Genomic DNA, 14,880 nt, shown 5'->3' on the forward strand with positions numbered 1-14,880 from the left:
CAGAACATCATCGGCCCATACCAAAGAGATTTCACTTCAGATAAATTTTCAAGGTCTCTTATGATAGCACAGCCCGGATAACACTGTACACGTCCATGAAAATACTCGATATTCCGACCAAATTTATAATAAATAATACGATCGACTAGGCTACCCCCCTCCAATAGACGAGGACAAATGAAATAGTCTAAACAAGAGATACTCGATCATCCATCCTTTCTACCCTAGCCTTGGAAAAAGTGATCCGTGATGCTGATGTAAGTGCGAAAAGAACTACCCTCTTCAAGTCAACCCAGCAAAGAACATCCTGGGATGTGCTAACTGCCTTCCTGTCGAGATCTTGGACTGTACATTAATGAAGGCAAAACGAAGTACATGGTGTCAACGTCAACACCAAAAACAAAATCAACAACAATATCCAATGAAACTAATCTATGAAAACAATAAAGATAGGGGACTACAACTGTCAATCAGTTGATTTTTTTTTTCTGTGATCGAAAATATCAATCGATAACAGCTATGACGACAAAATCCGTGCATGGTTGTTGACAATCAACAGAGGCCATTTTAGCCTTCAGTGACGGTTACGCTAGAAACGTCTCATCATAGTATCAGGAGACGATACAATGATCTTATCAGTCCTTCCGAAGTCCTAGAATTTTAGCAGGAAAAATTGCAAACTCGTAACTTTGTTTGGGAGTACAATTCTGCCAAGAATTTTTGGAGACCTACATATACCGCTAAAACTTATGAGCGATATAACAACCGAGCATAAATATGCTGCGGTGGACGGGCCACCTCCATACGGAGGAAGACGATCCAGCCCGGAAAATCTATAGGGACGACATTTAAGGTAAAAGAATAAAATGTAACACACTTTGCATCAGATAAAGCGATGACTTAGGCCAGGACACCAGCCAACAACCAAGGATATCGTATTGATGGACCTCGGCATTTTGGAGTTGGTTAGTAAGGCAGTCCTAGACCGGATACCGATGTTGTCCATTTATGGTGATTCTCTGATATTCCGTTGTGAGGTGACGCTAAGTAAAATCGAACTTTTGACCTTCTTTCGAGAGAATTCTTTTCGTTTGTCAATTTAAGCTCCCCATCATTGGTTCTTCCGATATTATTTATGTTAATAGTTCCCCTTATCATTGTTTGAATATATAAACACCACTAACCCATCTGTAGCATGGCATCCAATTTTACGGTCCAAGAAATTAATCGCTCAACCTCGCCTACAAATGCATTACTCGAAGGGGAAGGTGGAAGTAAGAATTGTAGGTGGCTGAAAAGAGTGACCATCCCATGCAACATACAATACTGTGGCACATATTACCCTTGAACCGTCTGCGGACATCTAAAAAAATTCAAAATAAAAGCTTTAAAAATAATTGTTTCAAAATAGAAAATAATCCTTGCGCATAAAAAAAAGAACGCTGCCAATTAGAGAACCCAAGTTGCTGATTGGATTATACTGTCACAAGCCAATAGTTGGTGCGAAATTTCAACTAAATTCATAGAGGTCCAGGCAGGCCTGACGAGTAGTAGTAGAAAAAGGGGGAGAGGATTCCCACCAGCCCCGGACTTTTATTGTCCCCCGGGACTCATATAATTTTCAGGCCAAGTCCGATTTTCTCGCATAATTTTCACCCTGACCCCGGATTCTCCCTCTACTGGTCGCAGAGAATTGGAAACTAGAATAATCTTAAATATAAATGTTGAAAACATTGAGGAGCACCGTTAACTAATACTAGCTGTTAAGTGATATTCAATAAAAATAGTTTTAGGTTTTAGACTCCGACTTTATTAGATATACCTCTGGGAAATCAAAGAGAAAACCCCTCGCAGGAGATATTTCCAATCTGCCCATACAGTTTGAGTTGAGGGTAACTAAAAGACTGATTTAAAATGTATTTTCAAATTTATTGTTTAGTTTGAGAGACAATAGAATCAATTAGACGTGACAGGTTGAATGTTGCATTTTTCAGGCCCAACAGCAAGGAAACCTACGGAATTGAGGGCAATATTAGAGAACCTACTTGCATAAAGCGTAAATTACAATTCTCACTTGTAATTGCATCCCTGTTGCAATTTGTGAGAGACATAAAGCAATCATTGTCGAATGTTCTGTATTCATTTCCATCATATCCGCAAACTGGCATATATAACAGATAGCACGCCTTCGAACATCCTGCTCTCTGTGACAACAAAATTGGTTTTTCCGGGATTTTGACTATCGCATTCTTGGCTGAGATAAGAATCGTCAGGCATTTAGTTAAGGAAGTTGCAGTCCAAGCTTTAAATCGAATGTAAATAGGGAAAGTGTAGTCAATATTTTAGTACATCAAATATCAAAGATAATCCACAAATAACATACTTTCTCCACTAGTGCACTCCTTATTTTTGAGCTCGCATTCGTTCTTAAAAGCCAAGTAGCTATCGCCATTGGTTGCGCAAATTAAGTTTGTATCGTCGTTTCCACAAGAGCGCATGCAAGACATTGGTCCAGCCCCCAATGCTAATGCTGGAAGAAAAAATTTGAAAAGTGTTTAGATTGTTACACTCCTACATAGGTGAATATACATTATATTGACAGTTGGTTGAAACCAAGGTGTGACATAATGAATTACTGGAGGCAACAGTTTTTATCCTTAGTAATGTGCGCCCTGCCTGTCTTCAATTTCAAATCACATCTACCATCCGCAAAAGCCTAGTTAGAAAAGTCCATTCTCTAACGCGACTTGCACTCAAAGCGTTATAGCACTAAATTGTTTAAGTCGTGACACTGGTTTTCCAAATACTCGCTCTTCCCGAATCCTTAGGCTCATCGACGAAGAATAGAACTTTAAATACAATTAAGAACCATTTGGCTAAAACCTACGATTGGCTAACATTCGTAATTGGAATGTTTGCAGATTGTCATCCTTTCAACTCCACTATGTCCTGCGAGCAAAATGGGATATAATATTTCACCGATAACCGTACAAACTGTCGAACTTAAATTTAAATTTCGAAATCCTCTGAAATTCGATATTAGCGCAATGCTTGAAGAACAATAATATTTCTACTGAGTCTTACCGAAAGAAAGACAAATTATCGTGAACTTAAGCATTATGGCTGCAAAAACCAGTAAACTTTAATAATGAACGAAGATGTCACCTTTTTATACCAATTGAAATGCATCACGAATTCACATTTTTATTGCCCAATTTCTAATTATCAATAGCAATAGCAATTGGAACACAAAAACTGAATTGTTTTCTTTCACAATTACTGAAGCTAGAGTTCAATGATAATATTGTGTTTAAATTTGCAGATAAAAGGTAATTTCTAAATATCTTATCAATACTGAATATAAGCATTTCTCCTGCTCACTCCTTTGTGGAGTACAAGCCATCCACACAGTCTTAGGTGACAATGAGACTTTGCTTCAGTTTCATTATCATCATACTTAATGCTGTGCAAAGGATAAACCTATAGCAGCAGGGCGAATTCGAACGCAAACATCCAAAACGACCAGGATTCGAACCCGGGGTAATGACATTGACAGACTAAGCGCAACTATCTTGACCACCGCACCTGTCAGTAATCCAGCACTTTGTAATAAATAAATCACCTTCTTATTGACAAAACTGTTTGGTCCAAAGCACAATTTACAAAGGGCACCTGGAAACCTTAGACGGCATCGCAGGAAGCCAGTCCAACTAATAAGGACTGGTTGTGAACCATCATCCTATTTCACTCCCCTCCTCTTTTTGCAAAATCTTCTAGAGATCCGTCAAAGACTGGTTGACCACGCACTTCAATTACCTCATAGCGAAAGAAAAACATGGCTTTATGCAAGATCAATCTGCTGCTTCGAACCTTTTAGACTTTAACAGCTTCGTTGCTAAATGCCTTAATACCTTAATTCATGGCAGGAAAGTACATATCATTTATACCGATTTCTGGAAAGGCTTTGATATTGGGAACCACACCATATACCTCTCCAAACCATCTCTGCTCAGCTTCCCTCCCTTTAATTATCAAATAGGTCGCCCTTCTTTTCCAACGGATCCTGCAGAGTTCCTTTCCCTCCCTCCTTCCTCTAGAGTTATCCAAGACTCAAAACTAGGCCCCCTACTACTCCTATTTTTAAGGTTTTTTTGTTAAATAAAACCTTACTAGAATCTGTCTATCTGTCTCTCTGTCGATCCAGCTGTTTGTCTGCCTGTCTGCACTTTTTTCAGAAACAACTGTACCAATAGCATGAAATTTGGGGAAGGTGGGAACAATGAACCCCTACGCATGTGGTAAATTACATTGCTGCATGTTGAAAATGAGAGAGTTCCTCATATACCTAGAAAAGGAATCACCATTTTTTTTCATTGAATATAGTCATGTGGGTTATCAAATGAAAGGCCTCGCTGAGAACGCTTTTCTCAGCAAAAGCTTTGAAGTTCTTTTGCTTTTTTCTGGTATTGCCGCATTGTCCTGTGCGACAACCTCCTCTCATTTTTCCATACAACCTAACAATTCGCCCGGTACCACCATCTATCCACCAGCTATCCATTCTTCGGCTGCCTTCTACGAGGTAATAACTGTCAGTATGCTAGTCCTGATGAATTCTTAGCAATGCTGCAGTCTTACATCGGGAATTGTAATGCCTTTATTGCCTTTCGACAGGATCGGTTCATAGCCCGAGTCAGAGTATTATTAATGTACCTATGTACATTGTGCTTCGGATCAGTGAACTCAAAGAGGGTATCAAGACTACCATCATCTTAGTTGTTTGTTCTTCTTTCTTATTTTTGTTTCTTCATTCTCTTCTGTAAATCTATGCTTTTGTTCATGTTCTGTGTACTGGTGATCTTCCTTCCAGTAGTTTTGATAACAAAACTGAGGGAGTCCATTTCCTATAAGTTTGCACTTGTCGCATTAGATCTCACAGTGGCCAAGTTATTCACCGCAGAAACATTGCGGTAGATTGGAGCCAACCTGTTCACTCCCACCATATTAGTGTTGAATTCAAAGTGTCCTTTCCACAGCTATTTTAGTACGCAAGCAGGGATGTGAAACATCTATGAACTCATCTATACATATTTACACTTCCATGGATCAATATGTTACCTTATCCGTATCCACCTGGCGCGCGCCTCCTCATTCGGTGTGTCTCCCTGTTAACATAGAATTTGTTCGGAAACCAATGCAAATATTGACAACCTCCATAAAACACAGTGAATAATGTCACTTTACGTTGAGATTGGTGAAAAGTGTGTAAAAATTTCTCCTCTCAAATATAGCCATGGAAGGTTTCGAGCAAAAGGCACTTGCTGAAGCAGAATCAGATATTAACTACAAAAGAGAGGAGCCGAACTAAAAAGCGCCCAATTGAATGAAACCAATCAATTTCATTAATTAATACCAAATGCGCTGGACAAGAGCCAGTCTCCTGAAGAAGTGCCACTGTATTATATATATTAGGGGCCATCCAGTAAACCATGTGCTCGGAGTACTTTCCCAGTCAGTCAAAATATTATATCTACTATTATCCAAACAAACGACTATGCGTTAAAGTTCAAGTTCCTACAGAGGAGGCTTCAGAATCGGAGAGAAGGATACTTTCTACGACGTAGTGGAACGAACCATGGAAGCTTGCACCAAGTATGGTATCAAAATGATACTTAGAGATCCAAGTAGGGACCGAGCCCATATTCTAAAGATATATTACATAACATTACCAATGATTGATTGAATTGCATATTATCCAACTAACAGCATCACAAAAAGTGGTCATTGAAAGTACCAAGTTTGCACAGAAAGATGTCCAGTAAACCTGGGTCTCCCCTGGCGGGACTACTTTTAACCAAATTGTTAATCGAACGCTGCCATTTCTCAGCCTTGATGAATGAATGTCTCAACATGTAGATAGGCCAATGTAGACTCCGATATTTATCTCGTTGGAATGGTGTCCCGGGTTCAAATGGCAGTTCCCCCTCGAAACTCCTCTGACAATCAGGTAATAGTAAAGCCATCCATAAAAAACTTCCCCCTTCGTGGATGCCGCAATAACCGCTGCTACCAAATGTCCTGGAGATGAAGCATCAAAAAGTGGTCCTCATAACAGCCTAAATGTTATCATTAGTACGCCAAAAACGCCAGAACGACTAACTGCAAACTAGCAACGGAACGGAAAAATGCCGCAATCTCTACAAATGCGGCCTCGGGGAGAAACTTGATCCGAAATCCGTCGGGCGGAGAAGTAACTTCACATACAGAAGAAGGAAGCCTGGGAGAACCAACAAGTCTATAAGTTCGAGAAGTACGAGGAGCAACCACATTAGCAGAGTGAAGTCATATATACCTAGAGACTCATCCTATCGAGACGAAGAGAGAAATATGTTTGCAACCGTATGGGAATGTTGGAGCAATGAATGACTATATACTCAACAGAAACTATATCGGCTGGTAAGAGGTCTTGCCTACTTAAAACGACCAACAAAACAAAAACCAAGCAATTCACCACAATAATCATTAGCCGGAAGCCCATCAAGTTACATCCAGTCTGGTTAAATATGGCGGCACACTACACTAACCTTTTCATCAACCTATGCTCAAGGTTGGAAAGAGCGAATCAGGCTCTGTCGTCTGGCAACGAGGTATTATCTACGCCACAAATAAAACGCAACATATCACTCAGTGCAGCAATTATAGAAGTATTACTTGCAGGATACCATCTATAAGAATTCTCCACTGTCTCCGCTATCTTGCAAGCTGGATAACCCCATACGTGCAGAACATCATCGCCCCATACCAAAGAGATTTGACTCCAGATGAAACTTTCAAGGTCGCCTATGATAGCACAGCCAGGATAAAACTGTACACGTTTATGAGGGAACTCGGTATTCCGACTAAATATGCAATAAATAATAAGACCGAGTAGGCTACCCCTTTCCAATGTGCGGGGCCAAATAAAAGCGGCAGGATCGTTTTCGAAATTTTGCACTGCCAACAATAGACTAAAATAAAAAATGCCTGATCATCCATCCTGGTCTTGGGAAAAAATGATCCATGATGCCGACCTAAGTGCGAAAAAAACTATCCTCTTCAAGTCGACCCCACCTACTGGCCTATGCTGACGATATTGACATAATGCGAAGGACAACCCGAGATGTGCAAACTGCCTTCATTCAGATCGAATAGCGGTATGAGATCTTGGACCCCACACTAATCAAAGGAACATCCAATAACACTGGTTAATGAAAACGCACGACTGTTGGCAGATATAAGACTTAAACTCAGTCTTTAAAAACTGTTCCACCTGAAACGTCTTACCATAGAGTCAAAGCTCTTATTGTGCAAGACAATGATCTTCCCAGTCCTTAGCAAGAAAAATTGTGAATACCTAGGTACGTTCAATTAAAAACTTCACCAAAAATTTTGTACCCCTCCAGGAGGATGAATGATTTCATAGGAAGGGATATTGAACTGACGGTCCTTATCGCAAACCCGGGGTATTTGAACATCGTTATTAAGGCAGGCCTAAACCGGATACCGGTTGTTGCACCATTGATGATAATAATTAAAAAATGTTAGCTGTAGTTTTTGGTTTTCGACTGGGCTACCACTTTTTCTAGGAGAAAGCTCCTGGAAGGAAATAATTCCAACCCACCCAATATACATGTAAAGAGTAACTACATAAAACACTGATTTAAAATTTGTTTTGAGCTTTATTCCTTAGTTTAAAAGAGAATCGAATCAGTTTGAAGTGATAGTTTGAATGTTGCACTTTTCAGGCCCAACAGCAAGGAAGCCTACGGAAATGAGGGAAATATTAGAAAACGTACTTGCATATATCATAAATCATAGTTCTCACTTGTACTTGCATCCCTGTTGCAATTCGCGGTAGACATGAAGCAATCATTGTCGAAGGCTTTATATTCATTTCCATCATATCCGCAAACTGGTTGATATAACAGATAGCATGGCCTTACACATCCTGCTCGCTGCGACAACAAAACTGGCTTTTCCGGAATTTCAATCACAGGCTTTTCGGGGACGCCAACTATCGGACTCTTGATTGGGATAACATTATTCAGGCATTTGGTTAATGAACTTGTAGTCCAAGCTTTAAGTCGAATGCAAATAATTAAAAGATAGTCATTATTTCAATCTATCAAATATTGGAGATAATTCACAAACAACGTACTTTCTCCGCTAGTGCATTCCTTATTCTTCAGCTCGCATTCGTTCTTGAACAGCAAATAACTATCACCATTGGTTGCGCAAGTTAAGCTTGCATCTTCGTTTCCGCAATAGCGCATGCAAAGCAATGGTTCAGCCCCCAATGCGCATGCTGGAAGAAATAATTTGAATAATTTGAGATTTGAATAATTTGAGATTGTTATCCTCCTGCATACTAAAGAGATGGATAGCATCTGGTCATTTCCTTTTTATAGCACAACGAATGCAAGGGACCTTGAACGTCATAATTTTTACCCGGAGTTATGTGCGCACCACCTGTCTGCAATTCCAGACCAAATCAGTCTTCCGCAAAAACCTTGCTAGAAACTTCCATTGCATGACGTGACTCACACGGACACCACCGCCGGAACACTAAGTTGATTAATACCTGACACTGATGTTGCCAGTACTTGCTCCCGAATTCGTATGTCCATATAGGAAGCTCATCCACGAGTGTAGAACTTGACCACCAAATCCATTTCACTAAAACCTACGACTGACCTCCAAGGAAAACAAATATTCACAAAGTACTTGTAGAATGTCAACCATACAACTGCGCCATGGCCTTATTTCAAGATGTGTATAATATTTTCCCGATAACCGTACAAAGTTCTGCCGAATTTAAATTGAAATTCCAAAATTCTCCGCAATTCGACCCTAGTTCAACACTTGAGAACGCGAATAAAGATACTGAGCACAAGAAAAGACTTACCGAAAGAAAGGCAAATTATCGTGAACTTGATCATTATGGCTGCGAAAACCAGTAAACTTTAATAATGGGCGAGTGTGTTGCCTTTTTATATACCCATTGAAATGCATCACCAATTCGCATGTTTATCGCATGATTTCTAATTATCAATCGCATAGAGACTTGACTGAAGAATTGAATTATTTCCCAAAAAATATCTCTTTCCTAATTAGTCAAGCTAAAATTCAATGGTGTCATTGTATTAGAATTTAAAGATAAATTAATTTTCTAAATATCTTATCAATGGTGAATGATTGCCATACGATTTTTAACAAGGTGACGAACAAAGGAGGAATGGAAACCTGTTTACTAGGTCGATACAGGATTTTGAAACAAACAAGTGGCCTCATTCTTGACGAGACTCCTTAGTCCAAGATACAATTCATAAACACGGAAGAGGAGGCCTTAGAGGATATCCCAAGAAGCAGCAAATACTATAGTCTAATAGATACCTTAGAGTAATCATTTAATGGTATCATAATATATGTTACTTGTCATCTTCCAAAAAAGTTTCCTAACGCTTAGTGACTACAGTTTGTTATTGCCCCGTTGTTGTAAGATTACGCAAGATGGTCAGGAATTCTGCCACCAGCTAGGTATTTACACTCCTCACGAAGGAGGAAAAGGAACAAATTAATTCAGCCCAAATGACCAAAAAATATTGAAACATTTCAGGAAGAAGGTAAAGTAACTAACACATTACCACGCAGTGAACATTTTCTATTACATTGCGTCCATTCTGGACAGTTCGACTGGAAACTAGTTTGGAGAACCATAATTGAAGTGTTTTTAATAGCATTGTATGGCACTCAGTGCAATATAACGCCTACAAAATAATTGGACCACAATAACCGTGGTAACATAAACACAAAAGCCATGCAGACAGTCTTCTAAACTTATCCCACTAGGAATAAACTGGACTAGGAATCAAGTACCGCAAAGAATGAAACTGGTCCAACTTATCATCGCCAATTAGGAGAAAGCTTATCCCCATCTCTTCTCATGACTCTTAGATATTTAACTAGATTAGGTTGAGAGATTAGGGGAACCGCAGATCTAACCGCTCAAACCTTTTGTTGGACCCATTGTGGTCCCTCGCAGACTTTTACAAATCTAACAACGTCTTCCAAAGACATACGTTGCACAGGCTTTTCATTGAAGAAATCCCTTGCCAAATATCTTCATGGAAGAAGAATGAACAACCGCATATAAAATGCAGCTCCTCTTCCTCACATTAGCTACATATACCCGGCCAAACTACCAAATTTTTTTTCCTTGCAGTCGTTCAAGGAATAGCGTCCCGGTTAAAACCCTACAAAAGTTCTCACGCCTTCTTCTTAAGGGTTGAGTCGTCAAGTTCTTTTACAAATATGTTCACCTACCCACATGAGTTCCAAATTTCTCCATTTGGTTGCATAGACCCTTGCGATTTCACTCTTCAGAATATCTTAAAACAAGATGGTATAACGCCAAATGCTAGCTTTGTTCCTACAAGTATATAACCAGACCCACACCGGTCTGTCAGCCTCCTTAATGCCAGCTCAAGAAGGCTATACACAGGAGATGAAACTGCCTAGGGAAGCCTTGAAGTTTTGCGCGACAAAAAAAAATAGCGTCCGATGGGCAGCGCTTTTCAGTCAGGATCGCAGTTGCGTTTGATATTGACATTTTCCAGCTTCGTGCCATAACGAATTGTATAAGGCGGCGATCCGAATAATATTGCAATGACATTTTATCAATTTCCTATTGTAGGTTTGTATATATGTGTATATTGGCTGTTTATAACAGGTTGCTTAGCAACATGGATTAGGACACACGCGCAGAACGCACTGTGATCTTGACTCGGCCTCAAAACCGGACGATTCATTTTTTGTCCTTCTTTTTTAACAAGTTTCACCTCCTGAATATTTGAGTGTCCTGACACCCACATCAAACATGGGGATTCGCGTGCGCCTAACAAAATAAACACACGCGAGGTAAACCTGAAAATGAAAAAAAAAACGGCTCAACCGCGCACGTGGAACCTTAAAACTCCAGGCCAGCGTGCCGCGATCGAAAAGGAGCATTCACGACAGATCACATCCTCGATCCATGTTCCCCTGCCTCAAATGTTTTGTGAGACGCGGCCTCTAAGGTTCCCGCCTTCCGTTGGCATCCTCAAGGCATGATTTTGGAGGATGTCCCTAGTTGAATTAAGAGTTTTCCGTGGTTAAGGAAGAAAAGAGAAGAAGTGAGTCCTCAAATTGAAGAGAGAGTTAGTTTATGTTAATAATTATATACATGCAAAAAAATTAACGAAATGAATATTCATGCAATTTCACTTGCACACAATATAAGTAAAAAAACCAGTATAGGTAAATTTAAAGAAACAAATATACAAATGGGGAAAAATAATGAAATGGATGGAAATGAAAATAAAAAAAATTAAAGGAACACCGCGAAAAAGAAAGAAAAAGGTCAAAACAAAATATAAAATAAATACCTCACCCAGAGCCCTGGTAATCAAATTTTCTTTTCCTCAATTACTACTAAAACTAACGAGTGGAAAATGTTCAGTAATCAAATGAAAAAAATAACAAATCTGGAATCCACCTAAAATGATCCGACGTGGAGATTTCAATCTGAATCGCTGTGGATGCTTCAATATTTCTTTCTTCTTTGAAGAATTCTTTAAAAATATGAATTCAGCACGAAACAGTCAAAAAAACAAAATTTTTGGTGACGATCAGGACATAATGGACAGTTCCGGGTCTTGGCAGACGCGAAACAGTCTAACTAGCAACACAGTTGCGCGAGTCCTTCTACGATCACTGCGCAAGTATCAAGTCCACCGCTACTTACGGCTGTACTGGTCCTTGACGAAGCTGACGGTGGATTGTCCTGGGCACGGAACAGCACAGCACACACACAATCCAAGCATAAGCACGCGAAGGAATAACTTTTCCTGCTGCGTGGAAAGCAACGCGAATTTATACTTTCACTGTCCGGTAAATTCCGTGCGCGGAGCTCTCTCTGTGATCGGAAAAAAACAAGAAAAGTCAATATAAATGCATCAAGCCACAGCGCACGCAATCCCCTTCAATGAACCTCCCTCGGATCACATCGGATACTCTATTTCTGTAACTTTTTCCTTCAACCTTCAATAATGAAGCATCTAATTCAGCCCTTCTGTATAGTGTCCTTAGCCCCAGTTATTAGCAGCACCACATTGTCCGAAAATGAAGTTATCTGGAAAAAAAATGTGACCGATTGGTCCACTACGTACTGAACCCATGGTGCCGGGTTCTAAATCAAGCAATTCGGCGCGTAGCACGTATTCGCCGTCAGATGCATGTCCACCGCAGATGATTTTCCCGAACTTTGGCTCCAATCTGTTTTCTGCATTGGCCGTTGGGAAATGAAAAATTTCATTTCTTTTGATTTATTTTAACAAAATTACACACGACTCACGCAATCTCTCTCTCACCAGACTCACATATTAAAGGACGACCACCGGTCCTGCTCATCAGCTATTCATCGATCAGCCGGTCTTGTTCCCGCTAATTTCGTTCCCGGTGCATGGCATTAAACTAAAAAACCTCTCATTGCTCTTGTAATAATTAGGCAATCGAGCCTTTGGATCAGTGCTGGAATCTTTCTACGGTTTTTAACCTCCCACCCTAAACAAAGCAGGCATGCATCAACACATTCATATTATGTATGTATGTCACACACTGTGCCTGCAGAATTACCAACAATTATTGTGTCTAGATAGTCCACAACTGCTTACGCAAGGGCCTTTGTGCCCTTCAAAAGGCATAGCAAGTCCTTTCCAGGAACCATAATAATAGATAGAGCAGCCCCTTAGAGATGATGCCTCACTCCAGTATGTAATGTATCCAACTCATTATTAGCGGATGGATTCCATGTTGTCTTGCCACTTTGTGGCGAGTTGAGGACAACTTCAATGTTCATGAATGCGACAAAGGCGTATTTCTCTTCGGATATCATCTTCTCAATTCTTGCAGTAAGTTTAATATATGGACCCAGGGCATCCATTCCCTCTATAACTAGAAACGAATTGATATTTTCTGGGCTCAATGGGAAGGATTAAATGAACAGTTTACTCGTTTAAATAACACTATTTTGCACATAAAAGTCCAGTCTCTGGGTTGAGGATTGTATTTGGTCGTCGACCCTGAAGTGTAATTTTCAATGCCGCCTAGGTAAATAGTTTGTCATTTCATCATTTCTGTGTACTTCCCGTTCTGTAAACATAGGTTACCTAGCTGCTGGCTATGTTTTTTTTTGACAAGGCTCCATTTCAGCTTCATCTTCACCTCTAGCAAGTTAGTCTCTTCGCAGAGGCATCTCCATGGTGATTGCTTAGTCGAACTTATGTTCTTCTTCAGACCTTTCTGAACCTCTAGCCCATACTTAAATTAAACTTCAAAACTCAATCGAGAAGTACCCTTGTCATTCTTTCCAATTTTCCCAAATCCGAATTTCACCATAGTGCTTCAATCTTCTTTGTTGTACTGAGTAGATACTAGTTGTGATCTTCTGGGTTGTGTTACCAATGCATCTGTTTTCTGAGAACATGGTATCTCTAGGTAATTGAGAATCTGTGATTCTATCTAGATCCTCCCGTGCTGTTTTTGGAACCCTCCCAACAAATAGAGTGAGCGTTAACATCACGAGTCAACTCGTGGGTCTCGAGTTGGAAAATAGAGAAGCTAACGTATGCGATGTAATTGGAAGCTTTTGTGCAGTTAGGCATATTACTGGCCAACGAAGGTGATACCAATAACTATGTGAAAGGCGGATCTGCTTCAGCTGTAGGTCTGAGTTTTGTCAACCCTGCAAACATACCCGCAAACTAGTAGGAGTATAACCACAGTAACCACCAGGCAGTTATCTTTGAATTATGGAAAAGTGATTGACCTGGAGACCACATGTCCAAAGCCAAAGCCGAGAAGGAGATCAGATTAGTCTATTGAAATACCAGATGGATGAACATTCCTTCCTAGAGCTGTGGCCAGGCCATCGTAATGAGGCAAGCACATCCACGGAGCGAGCTCTCTATATAACGAAATATACCCATGCTAAGAAGATGCACATTCAACATCAGAAGACCGGTGCTCAGAGGTTGCGGTGAAAAAGACGGGGCGGCAACCCTGTCGGCCAAACCAAAACCAAGTGGCCGAAGAGAACCTCCATAGTGGTGGCACCGGGAGACGCTGTACTCACTTTGGCTTGCCGCCTTGATGCAGTAGGCGAATGCTCCTAAGGCCTAATCAGGGCGATCAGACTCGAGTCTGCACGGGGACTCATCTGAAGTGGCAAATTGGTCACGAAACTTCATCAGGGGTATACTGATACCATGGGAACCGAGATAGCCCTTGGACTCTCATACTTCGGGTGAACTCCCGTTGTATGTGAGTACAGCTCGGTTATTTGCGATTGGCCCCCTAGTGGGGGCTTCACGGGGGTTATTGGTTATGCTCAAGCAAGAGGAGACCGTCGGGCCTCGACGTGGTGTTGCGTTTCAAGACGGGTGCCGTACTCCTTAGTTCGGTAGAGATTTAAGTAGGTCTTGCATCCACCAGTATGAATGTTAAGCCATGCACTGCGGGGCTCTGATTGTGGTCACAAAATCAATCGGTGTCTTAAGAAGACCGTGGGATTAAGTCGTCCAAACAGCTGCTCACGTTAAACCCCCAAGGACTTAACGTCAGAAGACCCTACTTGCTTACCAACTTACCAAAATATGCAATTCAAATCCCTGTATCCCTGGTCAGTAATACCTTCCAAGCCGGCCAACAAATATTTGGGAGTGATGATAGACGCGAAGCTCAACCATAAGTAACACGTACAGTATACTTACAGCAAAGCATTTACGGAGAGTATAGCCCCGGAAGGAT

At 40.6% G+C, this 14,880-nt stretch overlaps 1 protein-coding gene across 5 annotated transcripts; it reads right to left on the reverse strand.

The window, feature by feature from the left end:
- Positions 1-1,908: 1,908 nt before the first annotated feature.
- Positions 1,909-9,094, reverse strand: LOC119650725 (enhancer of split M1 protein-like). Of its 5 annotated transcripts, none has more exons than XM_038053750.1 (4): positions 8,942-9,094; positions 8,195-8,341; positions 7,862-8,113; positions 1,909-2,012 (listed from the first exon to the last, which is right to left on the reverse strand). In XM_038053750.1, the coding sequence occupies exons 1-4, from the start codon at positions 8,973-8,975 to the stop codon at positions 1,957-1,959; spliced, it is 489 nt and encodes a 162-aa protein (XP_037909678.1). In that variant the 5' UTR covers positions 8,976-9,094; the 3' UTR covers positions 1,909-1,956. The 5 variants fall into 5 exon arrangements, with proteins under 5 accessions (XP_037909678.1, XP_037909680.1, XP_037909679.1 ...); XM_038053752.1 differs by lacking the exons at positions 7,862-8,113; positions 8,195-8,341 and adding exons at positions 2,075-2,302; positions 2,384-2,530 and having other exon boundaries at positions 8,942-9,086; XM_038053751.1 differs by lacking the exons at positions 7,862-8,113; positions 8,195-8,341; positions 8,942-9,094 and adding exons at positions 2,075-2,302; positions 2,384-2,530; positions 3,085-3,241.
- Between the last annotated feature and the right edge of the window lie 5,786 nt (positions 9,095-14,880).

Source organism: Hermetia illucens, chromosome 3 (assembly GCF_905115235.1).
Source record: "Hermetia illucens chromosome 3, iHerIll2.2.curated.20191125, whole genome shotgun sequence".
NCBI classification, from domain to species: Eukaryota; Metazoa; Arthropoda; class Insecta; order Diptera; family Stratiomyidae; genus Hermetia; species Hermetia illucens.